The sequence below is a fragment of the Strix aluco genome, chromosome 19, assembly GCF_031877795.1.
Source record: "Strix aluco isolate bStrAlu1 chromosome 19, bStrAlu1.hap1, whole genome shotgun sequence".
In the NCBI taxonomy this organism is placed as follows: domain Eukaryota; kingdom Metazoa; phylum Chordata; class Aves; order Strigiformes; family Strigidae; genus Strix; species Strix aluco.
Genome location: NC_133949.1, coordinates 16,095,181 through 16,119,835, shown reverse-complemented (window position 1 = coordinate 16,119,835; position 24,655 = coordinate 16,095,181). Strand labels below are relative to the sequence as shown.

Genomic DNA, 24,655 nt, shown 5'->3' with positions numbered 1-24,655 from the left:
GCAGGCTTCACTGCAGGTGTCCCAGCCCAGCCTGGCATTTTACCTTTGCAATCTGGGGGATACTGGGGAGCTTGCTAAATCCTGCCAGGGGGATCCTTTCATGCAACGTCTTCACTTTGGACCTAGGAAAGAAAAAGAGACGAGCAGACATCAGGGAGTGTCCAAGGCAGAGATGCCAAGCAGCCCCCCCGCTCGCCAGCCCTGTGGCGTGCACGCAGCGATGCTCCGCCGGCTATTGGAAAACAGCGTTCTGCAGAATTTGTTGGGCCTGGTTAGCAAGCAAAGGCTCAATTTTTCTTCTCATCTCTGCAGCTCTTAAAATATTCATAGTTTGGAGGGAAATGACACAACAGTTGAGACGCGCTGGGTCCTGTCAGCTTACAGAGGGATGGCAATAGATGTGACTGGTATTATCCCGTGTCACCGAGAGGTTTACACTCAGTTTCAGCGGGTTTAGCAACAGATCAAAGTCTCGTGTTCATTACTGGGGTGAGGCAGTTCCAGCGCAGAAACAGTAAAAGGATGATGCTGCTGGTTCCCATCCCACCCTGAGCCCCTCCGGTGCGACAGCCAGCGGTGCTGCCAGCCCGGCTCCAGCATTTACTGCAGAAACAAAACAAGGGACTCCCAAAGAGAAAATATTTTGCTAAACAAAGCTGCTTTTTTTTCCATACCTGAGTATAATCCTTAAATATTCCGTGCCATCTGCCTCCTCACACTTAATAGAAAGGATCAGATTTCCAAGGCTGCTGGCTGTACAATAAAAATTTAAATGATCCTAAAAATAGAAAGCAGCAGGTTAGCGGTGGGGGAGGCAGCTTGCTGATGGCAAGGACGCTGCCCCGCACCCCGGCTGAGGGCAGAGGACTCGCCTGCCACCCCGACACCCTCGGAGACGCACTCTCGCACCCCCACTCGCAGCGACCAGGGCTTTAATCCCTCTGCCTGTGGATTTAGGCACTCCGCTCTCAGCTCGGCGCAGAGGGAGAAGGAGGATTACAGGACTGTGAGCAGGAGGGTGGGCAGCTCCCACAGCGGGTCCCCCGTGCCCCAGGTCCCCGCAGACGGAGCAGGCTCAGAGCCAGTGTGCTCACCCCGAGGCCGGGGCAAAGGCCACATGCATGGCCACGGCTGGTCACCTGCCGGTCCCCTTCTCTCCTTTCACAACAGAAGGTGCAATATTTGCCCATTTTTTCCACAATTTTAGAATTTCTTTTTTTTTTCTTGGTGGGGTGTGTGTGCAATTTTCAGCCGACCGCTCGTCCCCTGCGGCAGGGACACCCACCTTCCCCAAGAAATGCTTCCTGTAGGCTCTGGCCTCCCCTTTGCACTCCAGCTTGTAGCCGTAGGTGCTGGGGCTGAGGTTCTCCTCCTCCTCCTCGCAGACGCTGCTGTCGGACGAGGTGGGCGTGCCCAGGTTTTCCGGGTCTTCGATCCAGTATCCCCCGAACTGGGGCAGGATGATCAGCGGGTACGGGCTGCCCTTCTCCAGGATCTGCAGAGACGCACCCGTGAGGGTCGGGCAGGAGCGGGGTGCAGATGTGGGGTGCAGGGGCCCATCGCCCCATGTCCTGCCCTCCCCGCTGCCCCCTCCCGCAGCAGCCCCAGCACCACAGGGGGCAAATCCAGCCCCTCTCTGAAACCTCCCCGGTCTCTCCTAGAAGGGGGAAGGTGCTACCAAGGAAAAGCAGGAGCCGCAACAGCGGGGAGGGGGAATGTGCTTTGTGCAGCCCCTCTTGGAAGCTGAACTCCACCAATTCCCCTGTTATCAGCAGCTCTGGGAAGGCATTCGCCTGAAGGCGTTCAGGGTGGCTGAGGGCACCCACCTCATCGATGCTGGGGTACGGGATGTAGTCTTCCTGGAAAAAGGAATGAGAACACTGTGTATGACCGTTTGTCCCCTGCCAGCCGTCCCTCAGGACCACAGCCTTGCACATCCAGCCTGGGGAGCGCTTCCAGCCGCCCGCTGCACCGGTCCCTCCACTACCAGGGATTAATTAATAACACCCTGGAGAGAGCGCCGGGCGGTAATGGAGAGCAGTGCCACCAGACTGCCTGGGGACCTGGCCTGGGGACCCCTCCCCGCCCGCAGGGAAGCGCTGCAGCAGGGTGGGTCCTGCACCAGCGGGGTCTCCCATGTCGCCGTGAGCTTCTCGGCTCAGCGGCAGAACCCAACCGTCTTACACAGCTCGCCACGGGAACCCGCGGGTTTGGACATAAAGCTGGATTAGGGATTTACAGGCACCAGTCTCTCATCTTTGCAATTCAATCAGTGCCTTGTTTTTAGATAACATTTAAATCCTTTTCAGTCCTTTGAGTGACTGTCTTTGACTATACACATTAAAGCTCTGAGATAAGCGGGGAACAATTGAAGAGATCCATGCAAAAACAAAATTCAACCAACCTTATGTTTTTGGCTTCCAGTCCTCTGTTCTTCAAGTTTTGGTGCCTGATTGGAACAAAATGAATAGATCAAATAATTAAGATGTTTTCAACAACACAGACAAAACCACAAGGGTATTGCGCTACATGGGAATCACTCTGACATGAGTGGCATGAAAGGAGGGAGCTTCTGCCTGGGACGAGCCGGGCAGAGCTGCTGGGGTGCCAGGATAGACCCTGCCGTAACACAGCGAAAATGGGTGACAGGGATGTGGTGGGACAAGACCTGGGACACAGCGACGCCGCACTGAAAATGTCTAAATGTGAGGCAGGAACGATCATTTCCCAGGTGCCGGCACAGCACCAAACACAAAACACTGCCACTCACCTGCATTTTTTCCAGCATTTCAAAGAATTCTGCAGACTGAAAAAGAAAAGAAGGAAATCTCCTGTTCAATTAAGCAAACACGAGGCAAGCCAGCCCAAGCCACATCAAGGCAGGGACACCGGACCCCCCACCCTGTACTGGGCTGTCACGTCCTGCTCAGATGAGGGAGACAAGTGACTTAGATTCGTCTTGTCTCCCTCATCTGAGCGGGATGTGACATGGGCACTCAACAGGAATGGAAAGAAGAGACTGTACCTGTAACCGATGGTGTGTGCCCCCAAGACACCCCGTCCAGCCCCGCTGGGCCAGTGGCCATCCCACACCAAGTGTCCCTGCCGCAGCCGTGGGCAGCACATGGAGCAGCAAGCGGCAGCAGCTCCCCACCTCCCTAACGCCTCCTGCTCGGCGTTTCATTTCCAAAAAAGCCTGAGTGACGCTGTGGTGCTTGTCCTGCTTCTGTCCAGCCCGGCTCAGATCTCGGGCTTTGCACTGCAGCTCACCATGGCCAGTAACACGCAGCCCTGACAACTTCCCAGCCCGCTCTGCGTACGGTTTGATAATGGTTCCTTTGCCATTTCTTCTTCTAACCGCAGCAGTGCCGGTGCCCGCCGCTCCACGACGGGCTGCTCGCTTCTGCACAGCGGGCACTGGATCTCGGGGGTCAGGCGGGGAGAAAACCCCGACGGCTGCAGGTGTGGGGATGTGAGGACATGGGGACGTGGGGCAGAGCCGGTCCCACCACGGGCAGAGGGATGGGGTGTGGGTGCCCTGGCCCCACAGGGACCTGTGCGCACAAACCAGCCGCAAAAAACTTGCCTTTTGAAATGAAACAGGCCCAGACTCATGGATCCAAAAAAGCAAATAAATACTCTGGCAAATGAGACAGCTACAGCAGCCCTCCCCGTGAGCCTTACCTTGCGAGGCGTGAGCCCCAGGCTCTGCGTTTCAGCGGCTGTGGAAATGCCGGCCACGCCACTGCAGGCCAATGGCTGCAGGGGCTGCGCAGCCCCTGCACACCCCAAGGTGCTGCAGCACACATGGGGCACGTGGAGCACGTGGCTCCTGTGTCTTTGGCAACACTTGGGCTTGGGAACAAGAACCAAACCCAGGCCAGGAAGAGCCCACCACCACCTCTCCAGGAGAGGTGCCAAAGCCACGCCTGTCCTGCCCGGCTGCACTTGCGCCGGGGTGAGGGGAGGCTGCCAGAAACCCCGTCCCTGCCCTGACCTACCTGCGCTGCCCAAAGGGGCCCCGGTCCTGGCCGCAGCCAGCACCCCGCTGAGCTGCTCTGGTGCTGGGCAGGCACCAGCCACCTTTCCCACTCGGCCCTGCCATGATGTTGGGACAGATATGGGTCTGGCTGGCACAGGCACGGCCCCACCAGCATCCACAGCCCTGGGGAAACTGGTGCTCCACAAGCAAGCGCTGGCCTCCTGATTCCCTGGGCACCCGTGGGGTCACCCCTCAGCACAGCACCTGCTGAACGGCAGCTGGATGACTCTGGTCCCTCATCCTGCTTTTCCTGCTCTCAAGCGCACACAAATAAATTATCTGGTCAAACTACGGCTGTAAATGTCAGGGCACTCCCAGTAAACTAGTAAGTGGCTTTTCTGGAGACATGACGCAGCAGCCCCGTCCCTCCTCTCCCCCATCCTCCCCAACATCTCCTCTAACCCCTGTTTGCTCCCAGCCACCAGCCATGCTCCAGCCACAGCCGAGGGGCTCGCGAGAGGCCGGGACCATGGCAGATGCTGCCAGTCCAGGAGGGAGAGCAGAAAGCGGGATCAGCAGCTCCAGTGCTGCCAGCTATCAGAAAACAGTTTGCAGAAAAGAGATGTGAGATTTGGGGCAGAAAGGGTCACAGTAGCAAGGAGAAAGGCATGGTGGGGGGTGATATTTAGTGAGCTCTTAGAATAGACTCAATTTCTCAAAAGACAAAAAAGAGAGAAAAAAACAGAGGAGGAGATGAAGAAATGAAAATCAGTTGAAGACCAAAGGAAAACCTCCGAGAGATTTTCTTTTAATAAGTGTGGTGAGCACAGGTTAGTTTTACAGCATGAGCAGTCTAGCGAGTGCCCTCGGTGACACCAGCTGGGATGGGGGACAGACACTGCCAGCACAGGCGGGCGCCACGGTGGCTCGGCCGCAGCCCTGGACATGTTTACAGCCTTAGACTATGCCCCGGTTTTATCTACTGCACCTCTGGGAGGAAAAACGAACCCCGGGCTCAGAAGAGCCCAAAGCTGGAAGCACTTTAAAAAGGCTTTTCCTTATTTTGAGCTTGGTTTAGATTCTGGTTTATCTTCAGGTCTCTGCGATGGACAAACGTGCTTTGAGTCAATTAAAATGTTTCCAGGCCCCACTCTGCCAGCAGCCAAACCCGAGAACCAAACCACAGCAGCACCGGATCCACCTGCCAGAGCAAGTTCCAGCAGAAAACACGTACCTGTGTTTAACAAAGCAGACAGCAGTCTGCACCCTGCAGGGATTTATGCATGCTTAAAGCCAACTTTACCGGGCCACAAATATTTTGGTAATTAAAGTGGAGACAATTACACCTTTGTGAAGCCCGGCAGGACACAATGTCACCTGCGGCAGAAAGGTTACGCTCACCCTGCTCACCCTGCTCAGGTCACCGAGACTCTGCTCCAAACCAAACCTCCATCTGCTTCTTGAACCCAACCAGAGGCAACACCAGCGCGACAGCCGTTCCCCCGCCACCTTTGGCGGGACAAGCCTGCCCAGCAGCTTGTCCTGACAACCTCAGAAATGCAAAATATTTGACCCGAAATGGTTCAGTGGCTATTCCTTCCCTGTTCACGTGTCCTCACCCCTCGCCGCTGAGCACGCAATGCCGGCAGCGTGAGAGGGGACGGACAGCCACGTCTCCGTGCTTCAGCTTAGAAATGATTCCTCTCCAACAGCACCAGGGAAGACACTGGGTCTGAACAGCGTCTGTTCAACCACCCCAGCACCCTGGGGTGAGTTCAGGGGTGCCTGCAGACGAGGAGCGCTCAGAGCAGGAGCTGCAGCCCAGCCAGTGGGTCCCTGCTTGGGAGCTTTCTGCAGAGAATGACACCCCGAAAGAAAACCCTGCGCCAGGCGGGAGCCGCCAAGGAGGGAGCAGCGGGGCAGAGCTCAGCCCAGCACCCTCCCCGGCGCTCCCCCTGCGGGTCGGTCAGCACTCACCAGCAGGTCCTGTAAGAAATCCATCACCTTCCCGGCGTCACCCCCGCCCTGCATCGGCCACGCAGCCATGGCTGCTGCCGCCACTGGACTTCCTCGTGGGCACCCGGTGTGAGCGGCCGACTGCCAGCCCGGCCATCCCTCCCCAGCCCCGACACCTCCCTTCGTTAATGTTTCTCCAAGCCGGAGGCACGGCAGGACTGCTGCTTTGTTATTTCAAAGGGTGGCTCCCCTGTGAAGCCAAGAGCCCCAAACAGGTTGGGCAGGAAGCGGGTGAGGGTTTGCAGGGGACGGGCAGCTGCCTGCCGGGATGCACGGCCCCACGGGGGGATGCACAGCCCCTCGGTGGGATGCACAGCCCCACGAGGGGATGCACGGCCCCACGGGGGGATGCACGGCCCCACGGGGGGATGCATGGTCCCTCGGTGGGTTGCATGGCCCCTCGGTGGAATGCACGGCCCCACGAGGGGATGCACAGCCCCACGAGGGGATGCACGGCCCCGCGGTGGGATGCATGGCTCTGTGAGGAGATGCACTGCACCGGGATGTGCTGTGGCCCTCAGGAGGGCACTCGCCTGGGAGAGCTGCAGTGGGAACCAAGTGCTGGGCAGGAGGCAGAAAATCTGACCTCTCCGGCTTGGAAATCTGTGTGCGTAAAAATGCCACAGCCCTTCCGAAGGAGCTGAACAAATCCCAACCATAAATCCTCTCAGAGTCAGCTCAGGATAACCCAACCTCCAGAGCCAGGAGCGGCAGAGCAGGCACCAGCACCAATGGGGCCTTCCCAACCCGGGGAGGAGGCAGGACACAACCACTTTGGCCAGAACTCCTGTGACGGAGCACGGGCAGGCTCAGCTGCCGGGGGCTTGCTCCTGTCCCTGCTCCCAATGCCCACACTACCCCTGTCCCTCCCTGTGACACTCGGTCCTGCACAGATCTCTGGGAAGCACCTTAAAGTCTACCAAGAGCAGGACAGAGCAGGATGAGCACTGAGGATATCGACTCTATGCCCTCGTGCTGTGCAGCGTCGCATTGCAGGCTCGGCTACGCCCGGCGCTAACCACCACGGTCAGGGGACCGAGCCCACGTCTCCAGAAGAACCAGGTCTCTGCCTCCCATCCACAAAGTCACCCTGGGTTTCCCTTCATCAAGCTGACGGCTCCTTAATCCCTGACATCTCCTCTCCCAGGCACCTCCAGTTCCATCTCTTAAATGTCAGCAAATACATACCAGCCCCTGCCTTCAAGAGCCGTCGGCAGCCGAGACCAAAGCAGCAGCAGGGGCACAGGAAGCTCCAAACAAGCAGACACACCAACCAAACCAGTGGCCCCCAGAGAGCCCCTGGCCTGAGGATCTGAGGGATTTATTTGTCTGGCACCTGGGACTGAGGGACAGAGGGAGGGACCACATACCGTGGGCTCCCAGCTCAGCCTCGCCTTTCCAACAGGACAACCTGTGCCATCTGCAAAAGATTCTGGAGCCCTTTAATCCTGCTGTAAAGCAGAACCAGTCAGTAATCACCTTTTAATTGCTTTAATTACATGATTATAAAAACAAAGAACCCGTAGTGAAACAGGCAGCCTCTGGCCTTGCCCATGGAGATCGGTACCCCAGTGTGTCCTCAGCCAAAGCCCGACCGGCCTCTCCCCCAGCCACAGCATCCGCAGCGAGACGGGCCCGTGCGGCTCGCAATGGCAGAAGAGACGGCCATTTCGAGATGAAAAAGCTGCTTCTGGGGCGCTTACACTACCTGAAGCGTCTGGAGGAGCACCCACACATTTCTTCCACGCCAGGCTCTCCACAGGTTTCCATGCCAAGTTTCCCGAGCCGAGGGAAGCGTTGAACTGTGGTTTAAACACCATTGAAGAGCCCGACCTCCTGCTGCCCCACACTGCCCCGGCTCCAGCTGGGGAGCAGCCGCATCCCCCCGCCTGCGGTGACGGGGGTCTCACCCCCCAGAACCCCTCCCGCAGCAGCGCCTGGGCAGGGCGCAGACCCCGGCGCCAGGGGCCACCTCTGCACCCGCACAGGCAGGCTCAGCCTGCTCGGCTCACGAGCTCATTAAAAGGCAGAATTTCCACTTAAACCATGACGAGGGCAAAGGCAGAACCTCTCAGGACACAGGTGCTGCTGCAAAGCCTGGGAAGGCAGGAGGGAGCGCGGCGGCAGGACGAGCCCCAGGGACACTGTGGGGCTGCAGCGCTCACGGTCACAGAAAGTCCCACCTGCGGCACCTCCCGCACGGCACCTCTCCGGGGTGCCTGCAGGCAAGATCGACCCTCTGCCCCGTTTCCCACCATGCCCCCAGGACAAGGCTCCGCTGCCAGTGGGCTCTCCCCAGAGGTGCATCCCCACTCCCTCCTCTCACTCCAGGCTTCAACAGCCCCCCCAGGACCCCCCCTCCTCCTCTGCAGCCCGACAAGGTGCCGTAGCTCGTGTCACCAGTGAACGGTGATGGCTCCCGCCCGCTTTGCGCACCCCGGTCACACACAAAACCTTAAATAAGCCAAATCATCAGAAGCTCCACTAATAAACTCCTCCAACTCAGTATGCTGTTTCCAAGCCCACTTGCTCTTAACAACCATTTAACCAGGTTCTCAGCCACCTCGTAATCCTCACATCCATCTCATCTCCTCCAGCTTAATGAGTAATTGCAGGGTGGCAGCATATTGAGCTCTCTGCTGCAACCCGGGAAGAAGAGCTACAACTGCCTTTGTCTGGAAACCCCGGTATCGCAGAAATGTCTGCAGTTACTCTGACAGAAGCTACTTTTGGTGAACCCATGTTGCATTTTATCCTATTTTCCCATTCATTTCCACGTCTCAGATTGACTTTTCCTGCTGAATTCTCTCTGAAGCTTTGCCCCAGCGCACCACCCCGGCTCTCTGCATCGCCTGGCTCAGCCCAGGGCTGCACGCTCCCCGCTCGCTTGAGACTGAGTGAGATCACCACGAGTTGGGAGCTGTGGAGGTGCCCAGTTAAGCCCGGCTCAAGCAGGACTAGCTTCCAGGTCTGACCAGGTTGCTCGTGACCTTCTCCCGTTGGGTTTGGGAAAACTGCAGGAAGGGCAGAGCGCTGCGGATGCGGCCTGGCACGGCAGAGCGGAGGGGAAGCACCGTGTCCCGCGACCTGCTGCCTCCGCCATGGCCAAAGGCAGCGCCCCAGCGGTGCTGGCAGGAGCGAGTGGCAGTGCCAGCCTTCTGGGGACACGGCGTCTGCCTCACGCTGGCGCCCAGCAAGGGTTATTAGAAGGAAAACAGCACCGGGATTCTGCGCCCCGCTTGGCACCGCCGCCCGTGATTGCATAACGTGAGCAGCAGCGCCGGATGGGGCCCGCCGGCACGCACGCCCCGCTGCCGGCGCCTGAACACGCTGCAGGCTGAACTCCAGAAACCACCTACTGCTGCTGCCTCGGGAACAGCCCAAATCCGTACAGCCGCTGCGTTGGAAGTGCTGCTCCTCACCAGCTCCGGTTTCCAAAACCGGCGCCTCGGCCGGACCGGGCGCCCACGGCCCGGCGCGACGTCGCCCGCACACTCACCTTCATGGTCGGCGGGGCGGTGAGGGGGGGGGACAGCGGCCGCTCCGGGACGGTCGCATCCGTGCTGTTCAGCAGCTCCTGTTTCCTGAAAAACCAAAGGCAGGTGTGTGTCAGCTTGCCCCGCGCCCCCAGCAAGAGCGCCAGGCGGGAGATAAGGGCTTATCTTCTTCGGCAAAGCCGCGGGCGTGCGGGCTGCCTGGAAAACAGCATCTCGGGTCTGAGCAAAAGCCAAACAGACAGCATCAGAGGTGATAACGGCCATCTGAAGAGCCCCGTGCCCAGGGCAGGCTCGGACCCCTCGCTGCCCCCGCAGCGCCCCGACTCCATCCCCGGAGCCCGGCTGCGGGGCTGGGGTGCGGAAGGTGCCGGAGCGGGGACAGCAGGGCTGGGTTTCCATGACAACCCATCCCCACGGGCTCCCTCCATCTGGCACCCTCCCCGCCTGGGCAGGATCTGAGCCCACAGCCGGGGTGCCGTGGACGGCGGAGGAGGGTTCAGGTTCGGTGACACCGGCGCAAGGCCCAGGGACACCCCGGCGCGGGCCTGGCAGGGGTGGGGGCCCCTCTGCTAGCAGGGCACCCAGCCCAGGCGCTGAATCTGGAGGCAACAAGAGGCATCATGAGGATGTGAGACCCCAGGGAAGGGGGAGCAGCCCCCAGGCCACAGACCTGCCACAAAAGCCCCCCCAAAAAACCCCCTAAACCCCAGAAAGGCACAACCTCAGCCCTCCACTGATGATCTGCACAAACCACCCTGTCCCTTTCACACCAACGGCTTCCCAGGCAGACGACCAAGCCGCCACTCGCAGCGGTACCGCCAGATGCTACTCTGGGAGTCAGAAAATCTGAGATTTAATTTAGTTTCCTCTCGTCCCTGCCAGGTTAGTCCTGCAGAAACCGGGCCAAAATGTCCAACTGTTTATCTCGCAGTAATGAGGTTTGGTTCCCATGGCAGCCCGCCCCAGGGTGGCACCAATGCCCACCGGGGCCCTCCCTGAAACAGGCAGCTCCTGCCAGAGGGTGCACACCCGGCCCCCTGCACCGCCTGCCCCCACGCCAGCCCCACCGCCCCGGGTCCTGGCCCCCACTCACTGCCCTCCTCGGCCAGGACGCAGCCAGAGCCAGTAGTGCCTGGAGCCACGTCCCTGCGGCTGGCACGGTGGGGTCTGGCTGGGGAGGCTGCCAGTCACCAGCCTGTGCCCGTAACGTATCACATGGACGGAGACGGGAGACGTGGGGAGCGGCAGCGCCGGTGACCGAGGGATGGAAGGGATGAGCAGGACGAGGATCAATAGTGCTCATTAGTCAATGACCCAGGAACGAGAATTAATGGACTCCGGTTGTAGCCAGGGGAACATCAGCTGGACATCAGGGGAAATTCAGGGCTGGAGTTCAAGTCCATAAATCTGTCCCAGAGGTGTAAGCCCAGCCCAGGCGGGGCGCAGGGGATCGGCACGTGGGGAACCCAGCTCACAGACCCCTGGGACCTGCAGGCCAAACCCTCTGGTTCTTGTAATAATTGCTGATTGCACTTCCCAGAGCCTGGGGTGGCACAGGCATGCAGGCAGAGGGACCTGGCCACCAGGATTTATTTCTCCTGGCCTTGGAGGGTGCTGCCGGGCTCCTCCTGAGGCGCAGGCAGCCACAGGCAGGGGGAAGGTGGATTCCGGGACCTCCGGGCTGCAATGCAATGGAGGGGAAAGCTGTCCCGCAGCTGCGAGGGGCGAAGGCGAAGCGGGACCAGCAGCACCCGTCCCTGCGCCCCCCACAGCCACAGCCGGAGTCACTGGGGGAAACTCCCAGAGGCTTGCGTCCAAATGTCAACCCAGGCCAAGGACTGACATTTTACATTATGTTAAACCAACATACGTCTTTTTTCTTTCTTTTAAATCAGAGCAGGTCAAATTTGCCTTCCATTATTACACCTCATCTAAGCTCTTAGCATCTTCCAGTTTTTCAGTGCAAGATCTGAATTAAAACCACGTGGGACAGAGTATGGGCAATAGCAGAATTCATGTCCTGCCCATCCGTATTGTTTACCAAGCTCCTTCCCCTTCTCCTCTCCACAAACTCACCATGACTCCGCTGCTGAAAAAATGCCGAAGATGACAGATTTTTCCTGTTTGCTCTTTGACTTTCTAGGACACTAAAGCGCAGCCTGATCTGGAGAAAACCACTCATCCTTTGCTCTCCTTGCTTTGAACCCTGAGCTCTGCCTGATTGCACTAATCTGCACAGTGGCCTCAAAGGCATAAAATGTATCAGACTTTGCAAAGATTAAAGTTACAGGGATGCACACAAATAATTCTATTTGATCTGGGATTTGTAGCAGGTTGCCATAGCATCATATTCTAAGTATTATAAAATCACTCAGACAACTTAACAACGTGTTCCTCTGTCACATGCTGATTGCTTCTTTGGGGCCAAACTGCTGGAACTGCTCCTGCAATTCCGGGGAGAGCAAAACAAACCCATTCACCAGCCACCGCTTGTAATTACCCTCCGTGCACTGGAAATACGTTACGTTAAACGGCAGCCACAGGCTCCGATGATTCAGTCTGCCGTCAGCTCCAGGGTCAAGGGCCGGCAGCCCCGTTCCCAAACAGATTACCCTCACGGGATGACACATGAATCATGAGGAAGATGAGCACATCTCGGCCCCTGCGCCAGCGCGCTCGCAGGGAGAAGCAGCCCCCGGGATCTCCCCTGGGGACAGACCCAGCGCCAGCGGGTGCTCCTGGCCATGACCCCATCCCTGCCTGGTGCCAGGGCTACAAGTGGAGCCTGAACCGCAGCAAAGGTCCCAGGCGCTGACGCCAGGGCTGGGGGACGCCCACAGCAGGGCCCCGGGAACCGGCCCCGGGGACGTTCAGCCCCCCCGGGGGGTTTCGGCCAGCCGGGGGATGCCGGTGGCCCGCAGCGTTCGAGCATCGCTGCCTCCGCTGCGCAGCAGGACGGCTGCCCTCGCCCCGCGGGGACCGGGACCCCCCGCGGCACGTCCCCAAACGCTCGTGGCTCTTCCACCAAGTCCTGCATCAGGACGGCACAGCGCAAGAAGAAAACGCAGCTCCTGCCTGAGCAGCCCGACTGCAGACACCGCACGAGGGCAATTAGGGAGTGGGGTGAGGACGGGGCAGGGGAGGACAGCAAAAATAGTGTGATGAGCTGAAGCCTGGGCTTGGCGCGACACAGCTCCAATAAACGGCCTCTGCGGTCACTCCCCACACGCCTCTCCCCGGCACCACGGCAGACATGCGGCTCCAGCACCGGTAACGGAAGCAAAGGTTACGGCTGCACTCGCCCCCCGGAGGCAGCACCCTGTGCCTGGGGGCTTTGCCCGGCCCCGACTCCCGCGAGCCCACCCTGGCCACGGCCCGGGATGGACAAGAGCCTCCTCTGGAGCTGCATGGCCACACAGCCAGGCACCGGCCTTTCCAGAAAGCAGGTTTCTGTAATTTTATTTCTTCGTTTTTCTCATTAGGCAAATTAAGAGAGAAGGAAAAGAAGGAATTAGAATCCTACATACTTAGTAAATCTAATTAAGGAAATACCTTAATGCAGTTATGCAGGCCCAACCACAGGGTTTCCTAACAGAGACCGTGAGATCAGCCCTGCCATCCCGGCACGGGTCCGACCCCCTCTCGGGGCCGGGGCTGCAGCTGTGGGGCTGCATTCGGGGGGGACCCCACTGCCGCCAGCCCCCCCGGCCAGGGCTGCTCCCCCCACCTCTCCTGAAGGGGGAGAAAATGGGGATTTTTCCCCCCATTTTGAGTGTGTGGGCACTGGCGAGTTCCCAACAGAGCGAGGGCAGGTGAAGTTTTTCTCTTGTCCTGAGAGCATCCCCGATCACATCCCAAAAGTGCCTACAAATTCATATCCTGAATTTGGTAAACCCCACCAACATATGGAAATTCTGATTAGAATGTCCCGTTCAGTACAGGGCCGGGGCTGCCGGCCCCCCCAGGGCCCCAAGAGCTTTCCCAGCCAAACCCCTGCCTCCAGGCACACGCTTCCCTCCCTTTAGGCTTTCTCAGCCTGAAGCCTAATGAAAAACTTCTAATGCATCCCACCTCCTTGTTTTGTTCGTCTGAATTACCAGACAGGCTCTAAATTGAGACGGTACATTCATGTAAATCATACGTGGGAAGGGGAGATGTCAACATATTATCTGACACGGCAAAGTGTTTCACACTAAGTGGTTACCTCCACCTTTTGTTACGCTGTGTAAATCAAACGTGGAGCATTGCAGGTTACCTTTACACCTGCGCTTAATTCTGCGGACGAAACCTGGCCCAAGGAGGTGCAAAACTCTTGCAGCAACAAGTTCTGCCTGTCTAGATGCTGTATCCTTGAGAAGGGCAGCAAAGATTATCCTGTAAATTAACAGCCTCTATTTTTGGCCTCATCATTTTTTTGTCCTTGATGGGCATCACCTTGCCAGCTGCTCCCTTTTAGTTTATTTAATATTCAGTGCCCAGAGTCTTAAGTTTTCACAGTGTTTCTGTATTGCTCTTGCAAAAAAAAAAACAACCAAAAACTTTTTTTTTTTTTTTTTGCAACAGAGACAAGGGCACCTTGCTGAGACTTTACACTTGGAAATCTGCAGCGAGTGCCTGAACGAAGCACCTTACCCTGACTTTGAACAGCTCTCCATCCAATCCCGGGGACTCCAGGCAGGCCAGATCTCGCTGCATCATCACTCATCCCGGGGAGGACGTCTGCAGAGGACACACGCTGCTGCAGGGCTCCCGCCACAGCCCCAGCCCCGGGTTCCATCCCGGGCACCCAGCGCCGCGACACTGCTGGGGCTCAAACAGGCACCGGGCAGAGCCCCCGCCACGGAGCAGCTTCCCTGATAAACTGATTTACCTTGTTATGGCCCTACCCTGAAGCGTTACCTTCGTGCAGCGAAGCCTGAGAGTCAGCAAAGCAAAAGCGCAGCATTTTCTGGTCCAGATTTCTTGCAATAAATGATGTATTTGCAAATTGCCAGCCTGCATCTGTGTGCACATGCAGCCCCCCCCGCCACACAGCCCGCACGGGAGGGAACCAAAGCCCTGCTCAGAGCAAGGTGACATTTAACTGCCAATGAGTTTGGCTTTAATTACTCCTCTGCACCGAGAATATCGTTGGGAGCAGTTGGGAGCATCCCGCCTCGTGCGGGCCGTGCTGCCTGGGCTGCTCGTGCGGGTCACGGCCGTGCCGCGCGTCCCCCGTCCTGCTCTGCCTGTGCCTCTGCAGACACCAGCTCCTTCCAGCCGGCCAAGGGCTCCCCGCTCGGTCTGGCCAGGACAGCCAGGCTCGATATGCAAATAATGGCAGAAAGAGAATTTTATCATTTACAGATTCTGTCGTCTGATCTCACTTGCAGGAGCAGAGCGAACGTTGCGATTTCCCGCAGCATTTGGGTAAATCAGCCAAGGCACTCACTGACTTTTTAAAGACCAGAAGGCTCGTCTGATCCAATTCCTGACAAACACGAGCCAGCGAGCCTTGGGCAGCCGCTTCAGAGCTGATTCAATAATTTGCAAATTGCAGAGAACAGCTCCCAGAAACCAGCGTCTCCGAGCGCCGGCAGAACCGAGGCCGAAGGGTGAGGGGACGCTTGTCCCTGCCTGGGCACCCACGCTGGGGCGGGGGGTGGAGCGGGAGGGGAGAGGTCCAAAACGCGCGGGTGCTGCTCGGGCGAACGTCCCGCCGAAACGAGTGGGGATCAAAATTGACTTCAGCAGTACCAAGATTTCCCTCGGTGGCTCCAGGAGACAGACCACGCGAGCAGCCCTGAACCAAACAGCAGCGAGCGAAGACGTCTGCACCTTCTTCCCCATCGGCTAAACCGCAGCGGGGACTGGCCAGAGAACGGAGGGGTGCGCCCACGCCGAGGCACCCACCTGCTGGAGAGAGGATGGCCCCCACGGCATCACCCCGCTTGCACATGGGACATTCAGGAAAAAGCAATTTAGATAAAAATATCCGGTCCCAAATCCTCACTTTCCGGAGCAGGACGAGTGCCAGGAGCTGCTCCCTGCCAGCCCGAGCACGCGGGGCAGGCCGGCGGTGTGGGGGGGCGAGGCAAAGCGTCACCCCGGCTCTGCCAGGGCAGCCTGGCGTGGGGGGGTTGTTGTGCTGCGCTTTGCCGGGTCGCGACCACGGAAGGGAGACAGGGCCACCGGGGACCCTGCAGCTGCCACCCATCCTGCCAGGCCCGCATATGGCTCCTGTAAAGCAAAATTCAATTGCAACCACAGAACAAAGACCGAATGTAGGAGGAAAAAAAAGAAAATAGGAGCAGGTGGAGGAACAGAGTCCCTTTTGACGATGCCGCTAGCAGTCCCTTCCTTTTCCTGCAGATTATGTCACTTTGATGGCCCTGGCAGCTTGCATAAGACGAAGCAACCACCGTAAAGCACTGTTTGAATTCTTGCAATCGCTCCCAGGAAGGCTCCTCAGGCCACAGCAGACAGGGAAAAACCTCCTCAGGGTCTTGTTCTCCCCTTGAGATCTCCGTGTGACTCTCGCTGTCCTCAGCAAACCCCGCAGCAAGAACCACACTGAGAGGGTTTGTGCTCAACATGATGGTGGGGAAAAAAAATCTAAAAAGCCCCAGACTCACACATGACTGGCCAGATTTCTGCGGGAGTTCAGAGCCAGATTTTTTTCTCAGCCCTCAAGTGTCATGCTGAGCTCATTCATTGAAATCTGGTACTGAGGGGAAAGACAGCTCCGTGGGAAGAGTCTTGCTCAGGGTGTCCATGAGGCCAGCGCGGGATGGCCAATGTTCTGAGGAGCGTTCGGGCCCTCAGCACAGCCCCCCCAGCACTCACACGCTCTCTACACGCAGCATGTGAAAGCAGGAGGAGAGGGTCTGGATCACGGAGCACTGGGGGGGCATGGGGGGGACACGGCCACCCCCAAGCCAGCCAACTCCTCCAAAACATGCTGGAGCCCGCGGCCCACAGGCAGAGCTGGGGCAGGGACAGCCCTTGGCTCAACCAAGCCAAGGGGCGACAGCAGGGCCGGGAATGGCCGAGCCCCCCAGGGCACCCCAATACAGCCCCTGTGCCCCAGCCCGGGGCAGGGCAGGATGGGGGTCACAGCCGTGGCGGGGCTCAGCTCGGGTGAGTATCCACCTCTGCTCTTCATTCAGGACCTGCGGGTTGATTTTTTCCAACTGCTCAGCTTTGATGATCTACCTAAAACCCAGCAAAGGAGAAGAAAATCTCCCAAAGCAACAACAGCAACACACGAACTGTACACGAAGGCCACTGTTAAGTCGTAAAAGCATCACAAAATCCCACTTTCCAGGACAAAGCACCCACGGCAGCAGCACCAAAAAATGGGGTACGGACCCCGTGACCTGAAACGGTGGGTGGGCGAAGAACTAAAGCTTCATCCCCTGGCGTCTTGCTCTGATTTCAGGCTCACAGATTAGGGGGGGCGGGAGGGGCGATACTTTACAATAAAGATTCCAGATAATCGATTCTTCATTCATACGGTTTGGGTACAAAATCACAAATGGAACAAAAAAAAAACCCAAACCCAACCCACGTCGATCTGCAGCAACACCCGCATGGCTGCCACCCCGGCTCAGAGCCCGCGCACCGCCGAGGTGCGGACGCCGATTTCTTACTATTTTTAACAACAAAGTTGCCGGCGCAGCAGAGTCCTGGAGGAGGGTGAACTGCCCGGCCGAGGGCACGCGGCGTAAATCAGAGCGGGGCAAATCTCCAGAGCCAACCGCAACTGCCCGTAAGCGCGGGGCCAACGACACCGCCGCGAGCGGGCCCGTGCCCCGGAGCGCGACGCGAGGCGGTACCCGGTGGGGGATGAAGCCCCGGGCAGCGGCTGCGGGGACCGAGCGGCGGGGCCGGGTTGGAGCAGTTCCACGCACACGGCGACCCCGGGAGCAGAACGGCCCCTCCCGGGCTCCCGCGGCGGAAGAGACGCGGGGGGGTTACGCCAACTTGGGAAGGCTGAAGCGCACCCCCGCGCACACACACACACAGAGCTGTGTGAGTGCACAGATATATCCAGACGCCCCCCGGGAACTGGTCGCCGCTCGCCCCCGGCTCCGGGCCAGCGCTGCCGCCGCACCCCGGCCCCCTCCCCGCGCTCGCCCAGCGCTGCCGCCGGCTCGCCCCGACCCCCGCCCCGGTCCCCGCGGCTCCCGAGCGGCGGCGGGGGGCGGTCCCGGGGCCACCCTCGCGGGTCACCTTTTCTCCTTGCTCTGCCTGCGGGAGCGGTGCAGCAGCCCGATGAGCACCACGGCCGCGCGGATCCCCGCCCGCCGGGACCGCATCCCGCCGCCCGGCCGGGACATCGCCGCCGCCGCCGGCCCAGCCCCGGTACCTGCGGGGAGAGGGGGGGGGGGGGGGGGGACACGGGGACGGGGGGGGGCGGCTCCGCGCCCGCCTCCGCGCCCGCCTCCGCGCCCGCACCGCCTCCCGGGGCTGCGCGGAGCCGCTCTCGGCGCAGGCGGCAGCGCGGGGATGCGCGCCCCGATGGGATGCGCGCCCCGCGGAACGGCCACCGCTTCTCCTTTCCCCCCTTTTTCCCCCTCCCAGGCTGCCCTTCCCCCTCGACACCCGGCGCACCAAGCGCGAAACCCCCCCCCCGATGCGCAGGTTTTCGGGAAAACGGCTCGCACCCCCCCCGCGCCCCACCCGGGCTCTTTAAAGGGGTGAAGTTCTATTACAGCCCCTTTCGAACCCGAACAGAGAGAAGGATTTTTTTTTTCCTTGCAAACGTCTTTTTTCTGCCTTTCCCAGCCATTAGCGAGCCTCACTCGTGCGGGACGGCTCGGAGCTGAGCCAAGCCCGCGGCGCTGGGGCCAGGGACCAACATCCCCCCGCCCTGCAGAGCTGGGACCAGGCCTGGGACCAGCACAAGCCCTGCAGCCTGCTTCTGGCACTGGGGAGCCGGCACACAGCTTGTTCCAGGAAATATATATATATACATTTTTTTTTTTTATTAAGTAAACTGTAAATGATCTACTTCACAACCTCAGCACCTTTCCCTAGAAGTCTTTGTTGCCATGGTGATAAAACACCCGGGTCTCTCTGCCCCCCTCCCTCACCTCCCATCTCACCTTCCTCCTCTGCGAGTTTAATTTTCACAGGAATTAGGCACAGGACTAGCTCCAGCATCTCGAGCACGCTCCCGGTTAGCGGGAGGCAGCGCTGCCCGCGCTGGGACCTGCAGCAGAACACGCAGGTGAAACTCCAGCCCTGGCAGGGCCCAAACGTCGGCAACTGCCCAAAACCCGCCGGCGCGCCGCGGCTTCGCAGCCAGCCTGGGCGAAGTTGTGAGAATCCTCCGGCGTCGTGAGCTCCAGCCCCGGGAAGCGTCTCCCCGGGGGGGCCTTAACGCGCCTGGCCCTAAAGCCGGGAGAGCACCACCCCGCGGGGTGCGGGACCCCCAGTGCGGCTGTTCGGCGAATCGTCGGGGCTTTTGGGGGGAGCAGGCAGCTGGCTGGGGGGCACCCACGGGCTGCAGGGCCGGCCACGGCCATGGCCACCCCACCACGGGCATCCCACCCAAGTGGGACCCCCCCATCCTGCAGCAGCCCCTGGGGACAGATGGGGAGAAGCCCCCCGCCCCGCAGAGCAGGAGCTGCCTGCAAACCCCCGGCCAGGGCGGTCAATCATTAACCGCGCGTCGGGCTCTCCTGGCAAAGTCCGCAATAAATGTGTTTGCTCGGGAGCAAACAGCTCGCAGAGGCCACAGACCACATCTGGCACGGAGCAGCCGCCCGCGCTGCCTCCTCCTGCCTGCTGCCTCCTCCTGCCTGCTGCCCCCCCCCCGCCCGCCACGCTTAAGGCGATCGACATAACCTTCACTCTGGCCTTTTCTATCTAAATGTTTCAGCACCATCTCTAATTGGATGTATTCCTTAAATTCGACCAAAAAACCCCCATCATCACTGTAATCTCTTTATGCATTCCACTGTAAGCCAGATAAAAATACACACAACGTTATTTTTGTCAACATGCCACGTTAATTCACCCCAGAAGAACCTGACAGCAGTTCAGCCGTCACCACACCATCCATACTGACCTACGCAGCACACACGCAGCTCTTCAGAGTCAAGATCTAAACTTAAATCCAACATCAGTATTTTCGTATTTCAACAGATCTCAAGGGGTCCCTGGGAAGGCTGAAGCAGCAGCAGGTCTCTCCAGCACAGTAATTCCAGCAGACGAGTGTCGAGGTCCCCACTTCCCCACAAGGAAAAGCCCAACCCATTCTCAAAACACCCCGAAACGCATTTCTGCCTCCTCAGCACGACACGGGATGATGCCAAACCGCGTGGGGTAGGTGGGAGAACACGAGTGGGTAAGAGGACAGAATTCTGTTAAATCTGGGTGCTACCGTCATCCTCACCGGCGGGGAAAAGCGCTTAACATGCACTGCGAAGCCTTTTAATAAAGTTTTTGTTGGACCAACAGATCTCTTTGTTCTTGCAGAAAATACCTGGCTGCTTCCTTTCAAGCAGAAATCATCAGGCTGACAAATTTCTCAGGCATAGCAAAAAAAAAAAAAAAAAAAAAGGAAAGAAATTAGAACCCATTTCCATGCCAAATTATACCAATTCTCCAGCACCTCATTAGCTTCCAGTTAATGGAGGGGGAGGGGTTTTAATTTTAAACCTTTTACCTCTTGCATTAAACAGGCAGCTTCGAATTTCATTGAGTCTCTCCCTCTGGAGACATTTTCCACTGTCTCTCTTCCCCTTTTCCAGACGAGTTAAGTATTAATCTCCTCTTGGTTTATGCTGAAGTGGCTTTGTATTGATTTTTAAAGATGTTCAATTCTCTCATATTTGGAAATAGAGAATCACTTTAAGCAGACGCACTCAGCCATATTTTCTTCTCCACCCAAATACGGCAAATGAGCCTGCGCTCTAATCAATTTTTCTGGACCCTGTTGCAGCTCATTTGTAATTTCTGGGATGAGGGCAGGATAATAAATGGCGGGGGGCTGGCGGGGCAGCGAAGGCTCAGGTGGGCCCATGCCATGGACCCCCCTCCTCTCTCACACAGACGGGGCTTCGAGGGGAATGCTGGGGCCCCTTTGCCCCCCCAACCCGTGTGGGGTTGGCAACACCCTCCCAGGAGGCCGGGGATCTCCTGGGGGCTCTGGGTGCTCAGCCACCAGACACAGGGGTGACGGGGCACTGGGGACCCTCTGCTGCTGAGGGCATCACCGTGGCTGCGAGGGGCCCCTGAAGAAGCTGCCCTGTAGTTCTTATGTTCTGCCATCTGATGAAAGGCCCCAGGATGGGCTGGGGCAGGGTGCCAGGGATGTCCAGGGAGGCACGGGAACGGCCTCTGCCTGCCTCCCCCCGTGCCTGCTGCCTCCCCCTCCCACGCCCGGTAGGTCCCCCTTGCAAAGGGACAGCGCTCCGAGCACGGTGATGATCTCTGCTTGCCCAAGGAGGGGCAGGAGCTGGGCAAGCATGGCAGGCTGTGCGGCACGGTGAGCTGTTGGCATGGCGAGGTGTGGGCACGGCGCCACGGGTTGCTGGGGCAGCCTGACCCGGGAGCAGGGCCAGGTCCCGGCCGTGGTGTGTGTCCCCAGTTCAGCCTTTACTCTCCCCAGGAGAGGATCCCACCAAACCGATCCCGGCAAGGGGCAAGTGCTCTGCCCGCGCCCTTGTCGGCTACAGAAACCCCTCCACAGCGTGTGTCCCCAGCCCCGCACCTCGTCCCCCAGCTCCGCAGGGCCAGGGTGGCTCCGGCCAACCCCCGGCTCTGGCAGTGATGCCACCAGAGCATCGTCCTCCTGAGGGACACCCTGCCAGGGCCAGCACCCGCCAAAGCTGGTGCCCGCACAGATGTGCCAAAGGATGTCCTGTAAACCAGAAAGCTGCAGCTTGAGAGGCTCAGACTGGAAATCAGGAAAATAGAGGAGGTTGGGTCGGTGCTGGCAGAGGTCCCCGGAGGCGCTGCCAGCTCCCCATCCAGAGTCGCCCGGGCTCGGCTGGAGGGAGCTGCAGCCGCTCTGCGATGGAGCCTGGACCAGAGACCACGAGCTCCCTCCCTCCCCTCGCCGGCACTTCTGGGCTCCTCTGAGTCTCCGTCCTTCCTTTAAAACATCTGTATTACCTCTGCAGTGACTAAATAACCTCCAAGTTCAGCAGCTGCCCCTGGATTATGAAGAAAAAAACATCTCTTTAAAAATGCCCTGACGTTTTTGCTTCAGAGAAAACGGTTTTGCAGCTCACTAGGAAGCTGGGTCCCGAGGGGCTGGGGAGAGCTCACGGCAGGTTAGGACAATTACACGCTGTGATTAATAAATCACCTGGGTGGCTGGCTCATTTATGCACAGCCTGGCATTTTCTTCTGGACATTCTGTTAAGGAAGAAGGATCTGAAAATACCAGATTGTGACAAGATCAAACCTTCATCCATGATATTACCAAACCTCCTGTGAATAAATGACACTACTGATATTATTAAGAGGCCCCATATTTATGGAATAACTTTGGCTTTTGTGTTAATGCTGCAGTGCAATTAAATCACCCATCGGTGAGCAGCCCATCGACCCCCTCAAGCCGCCAGCGGGCGCATTCCCGCCCCCAAAGGCCTCCACACTCACACCTGAGCAGTGGGCGCAGCCAAGCCCAGCTCCAGTGATTCAGGGCTTCTTCGGCCAGAGCCATGGCGCTGCCTCGTCAGCCGGCGCAGGATACGGCCCTGACGCCCTCTGTGCCTCCGGGTACAGGAGATATTTCTGGTTCCCTGCTCACGAGGGACAGAGCCGGGAATACACGAGCAATGCGCAGCATTTCCCACGGCTGGGCTGGAGGCTGGGCTGGAGGCTGGGCCAGCCCGTTCCCACGGTGCCGTGGCTGAGCCGGTGTGCACCCCACCACCACCCCAGGAACCACCCCCACCACCCCAGGTGCTCGCCCTGAGACCCCCACGGGTGCTTCCCCCCACCCTGCCCAGGTGGGAGAACGGGGACAGGGGCAGCTGCGCCAGCGGCGGGTAGCCAGAGAGGAACAAAAGGAGCCGAAGCAACATGGACCGAAAGACAAAAATAGTAACTGGTTCTCTGCAAAGGAGTGGTCACATTCCGATTTCCCTGGCAGAGGAAGAAAAGGATTTGGGAGCTTGCAAAGTAGGGAGAAAGCGATTACAGCATTTCAAACGGTGCTGCAGGAAGAGGATAAGAGTGCATCCAGTTTTAAGAGAAGTATCACAAGAAATAGAGCTTTAGATGATGTGACATCCAGCCCTAAGTAATCTGATTAGAGATTTATTTTATCGCTTCAGTTAGAAAGACATGGAGGAAATGCCAAGAAAGCACAAAGCCAGCTCCTCCGTGCAGGCAGTGCAGAGACAGCACACAGCAAGGTTTATCTCTCTCAAAGCGGTGCAAGACGAGCGTGACGCCGCCAGCGACCTCAGCACCTCGTCGGTTTGGAGTGAGGGAAGAGGGACTGACGTGTGCCAGGCCCCCACCCCGGCACACCCGGCAAGGCTCCCCCCCGCTGCCGTGCCCAAACCCCGGCAGCGCCCCGCGCCCCGGTGCCACGGCTCCTTACAGAAGCACTGGATTGACGTGCAAAAAGAAATTTATCTGCCTGGTTCCACCAGAGGCAACACAACGGGCTCGTCCCCTGCTCAGAGCCCGTCCCCGTCACAAGCACACAAAGCATCGACTTTTTGCCTGACTTGGGGCCGAGCGTGGCCGGCAATGTCTCATCTCCCCAGCACAATTATCGGCCTTCCCAGGAAATAAGGAGGGAAAGCAATCAAAGCTGCAATGAAAGAACAAAAATTCATTACAGGCGAACGACCTCCCACTGCAGAAGGAAGTGGGGGCTCAGCCAGGTCTTGCCACCCCTTAAAAGCGAGCTGGTCCCTCACGAGAGCGGGCGCGGGGTCCAACGGGCAGCACCCATAAGGGCTGGGATGCACCCAGGGGCCTGGGTGAGTGGAGACCGGCATGGGTGCACGTGGGCACCCATTCTGTGCTTGGAGAGAAGAGACTTCAGTGTGTAAAGCCATCACAAAAGACAACCTAAAAATAATCAGGGGCTTAGCAGGCTCCAGCCCTGACCCCGTGTTGGCTGCAGCCTCTGCACAAGCCACCGTTTCCCCAGAGCTGGGGCAGGGCTGTCGCTGCATCTCGTTGTCGATGCCCCCTCACTGTGTTTGAGAGGAGCGGGCAGCAGCACTGAAAGCACCTCAGAGCGGGCATCAGTATTAAAAAAAAAAATTTTTTTTAATTATATAAAGCCACAGCAAATGGGCCAAGTCCTCAAAGGACCACAGCATCCACGCTTCCCTACAGCAACCGCGTTCCTGTGTCAGACACTGGCGCCTGGCTGCTCCCCTGCCTTCACCAGACCAGAGCGTCTTGAGGCGAATCCCCCTTGGCCGCAGGCCCCACGTGGTGGGGGGCACGGCTTCCCCAGTAGGATCCACGGACACCCCCTCTGCCAGGCCCCCCAGCCCTGTCGCCGCCACTCCTGGCCCATGCAGACGTGGCAGGAACTGAGCCCCAAGTGCCCCCCGCATCACTCCCAGCCTCCTGAGGACATCATCTCTGGAGCCGTGGCTAGTGCCTGGGACACCTGCATGCCCACAGCTCCCACGGACACAGCGGGGGCAAGCTCTGACCGCATGCACGGTGCTGCACCCCCCCGCCCCAGCCTGCAGCGGGGGTCCCCGTGCCACGGCGTGGGCTCAGGCTTTACCCAGGCTGCTGGCAGGAGCCTGAAAATCCTCGGCTCCTGCTCTGGCCAGCACAGGTCCAAGGGCACGCTGCAGCCCTTAGCGCCCCAGTCAACCAGCACCTCCAGAGTGAAACGGGAACAATTTTCCCACTACGGTGCCCTGGTATGAAACCGGGCAGCAACGCCAGCACCGGGGCCGAACTCCTCGGGCAGAGCCTGGGCTGCGGCAGCGGTTCCCGTGGCACACGCCGTGTTCCTCAGCCTCCCTTCTCGCCCCACTGGTGTGGAAACCGGCACGGTGAACACCGGCAGCACCCCCTGCCCATCCCTGCGCACCCCAAAACGGCACCGAAATCAGTCAGCAGAGCCCTCACCAAACCTCGGCCGTGCACAGCACGTCTCCAGGCTGGCAGACACCCAAACCCGCACTCGGACCCCACGGAGGAGAGCTGAGAAGCAATTCAAGCTTCA

The 24,655-nt window shown here is 58.8% G+C and overlaps 1 protein-coding gene across 9 annotated transcripts in view; it reads right to left on the bottom strand.

The window, feature by feature from the left end:
- Positions 1–24,655, bottom strand: part of RAP1GAP2 (RAP1 GTPase activating protein 2) — a 70,133-nt gene that overhangs the window by 14,313 nt on the left and 31,165 nt on the right. For 5 of the 9 annotated variants that reach the window (XM_074845532.1, XM_074845533.1, XM_074845536.1 and 2 more), the window contains 7 exons: positions 9,498–9,582; positions 2,771–2,806; positions 2,405–2,449; positions 1,827–1,859; positions 1,286–1,495; positions 675–778; positions 44–122 (listed from right to left, as the gene is read on the bottom strand). In XM_074845532.1, the coding sequence (XP_074701633.1) occupies positions 44–122; positions 675–778; positions 1,286–1,495; positions 1,827–1,859; positions 2,405–2,449; positions 2,771–2,806; positions 9,498–9,582 (592 nt within the window). Of the gene's footprint in view, positions 1–43; positions 123–674; positions 779–1,285; positions 1,496–1,826; positions 1,860–2,404; positions 2,450–2,770; positions 2,807–3,025; positions 4,419–5,959; positions 9,478–9,497; positions 9,583–24,655 lie in introns of those variants that run through there. The other 4 variants (XM_074845538.1, XM_074845540.1, XM_074845535.1 and 1 more) reach the window with 3 other exon arrangements.